We start from the raw sequence: 1295 nt of genomic DNA, 5'->3' as shown, positions 1-1295 counted from the left end.
TAATATAAATTAAGAAATTAATATATATTAATTTATGTCATACCATTTAAAGTAATTATTTACCGAATTTAATAATGTATTTTATATCATATAAGAACAAATTTATATTTATATTACCAGTTCTCTTTAAATCAATACATATGAAATAAAAGAAGGATGAGAAATTCTTCACAAAAAAAGCAGTTCGTTAATTTTCATAATATTTATAAGTATCTTAGAATTTAAAATCTAGATTTGTCAAATCTAAACTGCTTTTCAGAATTGGGCGAGCACTGCAACAGCGATGACGAATGCTTTGTACAGAATTCAAAGTGTGTGTACAACAGATGCGATTGCGAAATGGATTATGTGCTGGCCAAGGGCGATCAGCGGTGTTTGAAAGCTGCTTCCTGGATTGGTGAGAAGTGCGAGCAGCAGTCTCAGTGCCAACTGTTCTTGAAGCATAGCCAATGCGGTGTGAACAAGACGTGTGATTGCGTCGCCGGTTCCCATAAACGTGGTCATCGATGTTTCGTCGACGTAGGTGAGTATTCGAACATCTGGATCTCTGCTCACATCTTGCGTTTACCGCTAATTGATCACTTCAACTCCAAATAATTCACGTGTTAATTTTCTATTAAGAATAAATTAAACGAAACGTGGAATCAGTTAATTTAAAGCTTAATAAAGGCTGGAAATGCTGTATGTCCAATTTTGTTTGAATCAATATATTATAATCAATATATTAATATTGCAATGTATGGTAATACTGGAAAATTCTGCGTTTCAGAACTTGGCGGGCGTTGCGAAACTCATCACCATTGCATCACAACAACTTTGAAAGATTCCAATTCGACTTCGAAATCGAAAGTGGATTGTATTAACGGTACCGCTCGTTAAATACAAAATTCATTATTACGAAAGAATTCAATCTCAAATGTTATTTTATATCTCTTCATAGGTTTCTGCATTTGTACCGAAGGCTATACATTGATGGAGGAGCTGCAGGATTGTGTTCAATTTAGTGATAATGGTAAAAAATATTTATAATCTTTAAGTATTTATAATAATTTTTTAAAAGCAGAGCTCTAAAAACGCATAAAGACTATTTGTTCAATATCTTTATATTAAAACATTAAGAATTAATCTTATTAATACTAGTAATCTAATTTTATATTTATTAATTTAATATTTTAAATTTTTTGTTTGTTTCCGTAGGTGCAACAAGATGTCAAATATATAGAATACTTTCCATCATCGTTATTACAGGATTTCTTGTGCATTAAATATGGTGGATAACAATATTTCATATTTAG

General features: G+C 31.0%; 1 protein-coding gene across 1 annotated transcript in view; it reads left to right on the top strand.

Moving 5' to 3' along the window:
* The window catches only part of LOC108687361 (tenascin-like), a 9831-nt gene extending 8566 nt beyond the window's left edge, over positions 1–1265 (top strand). Inside the window, 4 exon segments of the mRNA XM_018193070.1 lie at positions 260–523; positions 770–865; positions 941–1012; positions 1198–1265. Of these exon segments, the coding sequence (XP_018048559.1) occupies positions 260–523; positions 770–865; positions 941–1012; positions 1198–1265 (500 nt within the window).
* The last annotated feature ends 30 nt before the right edge of the window (positions 1266–1295 follow it).

The sequence above is a fragment of the Atta colombica genome, unplaced genomic scaffold (genome assembly GCF_001594045.1).
Source record: "Atta colombica isolate Treedump-2 unplaced genomic scaffold, Acol1.0 scaffold205, whole genome shotgun sequence".
Lineage (NCBI taxonomy): Eukaryota > Metazoa > Arthropoda > Insecta > Hymenoptera > Formicidae > Atta > Atta colombica.
The sequence above is the reverse complement of the archived record's forward strand: the minus strand, read 5'-3'. Positions and strand labels throughout refer to the sequence as shown.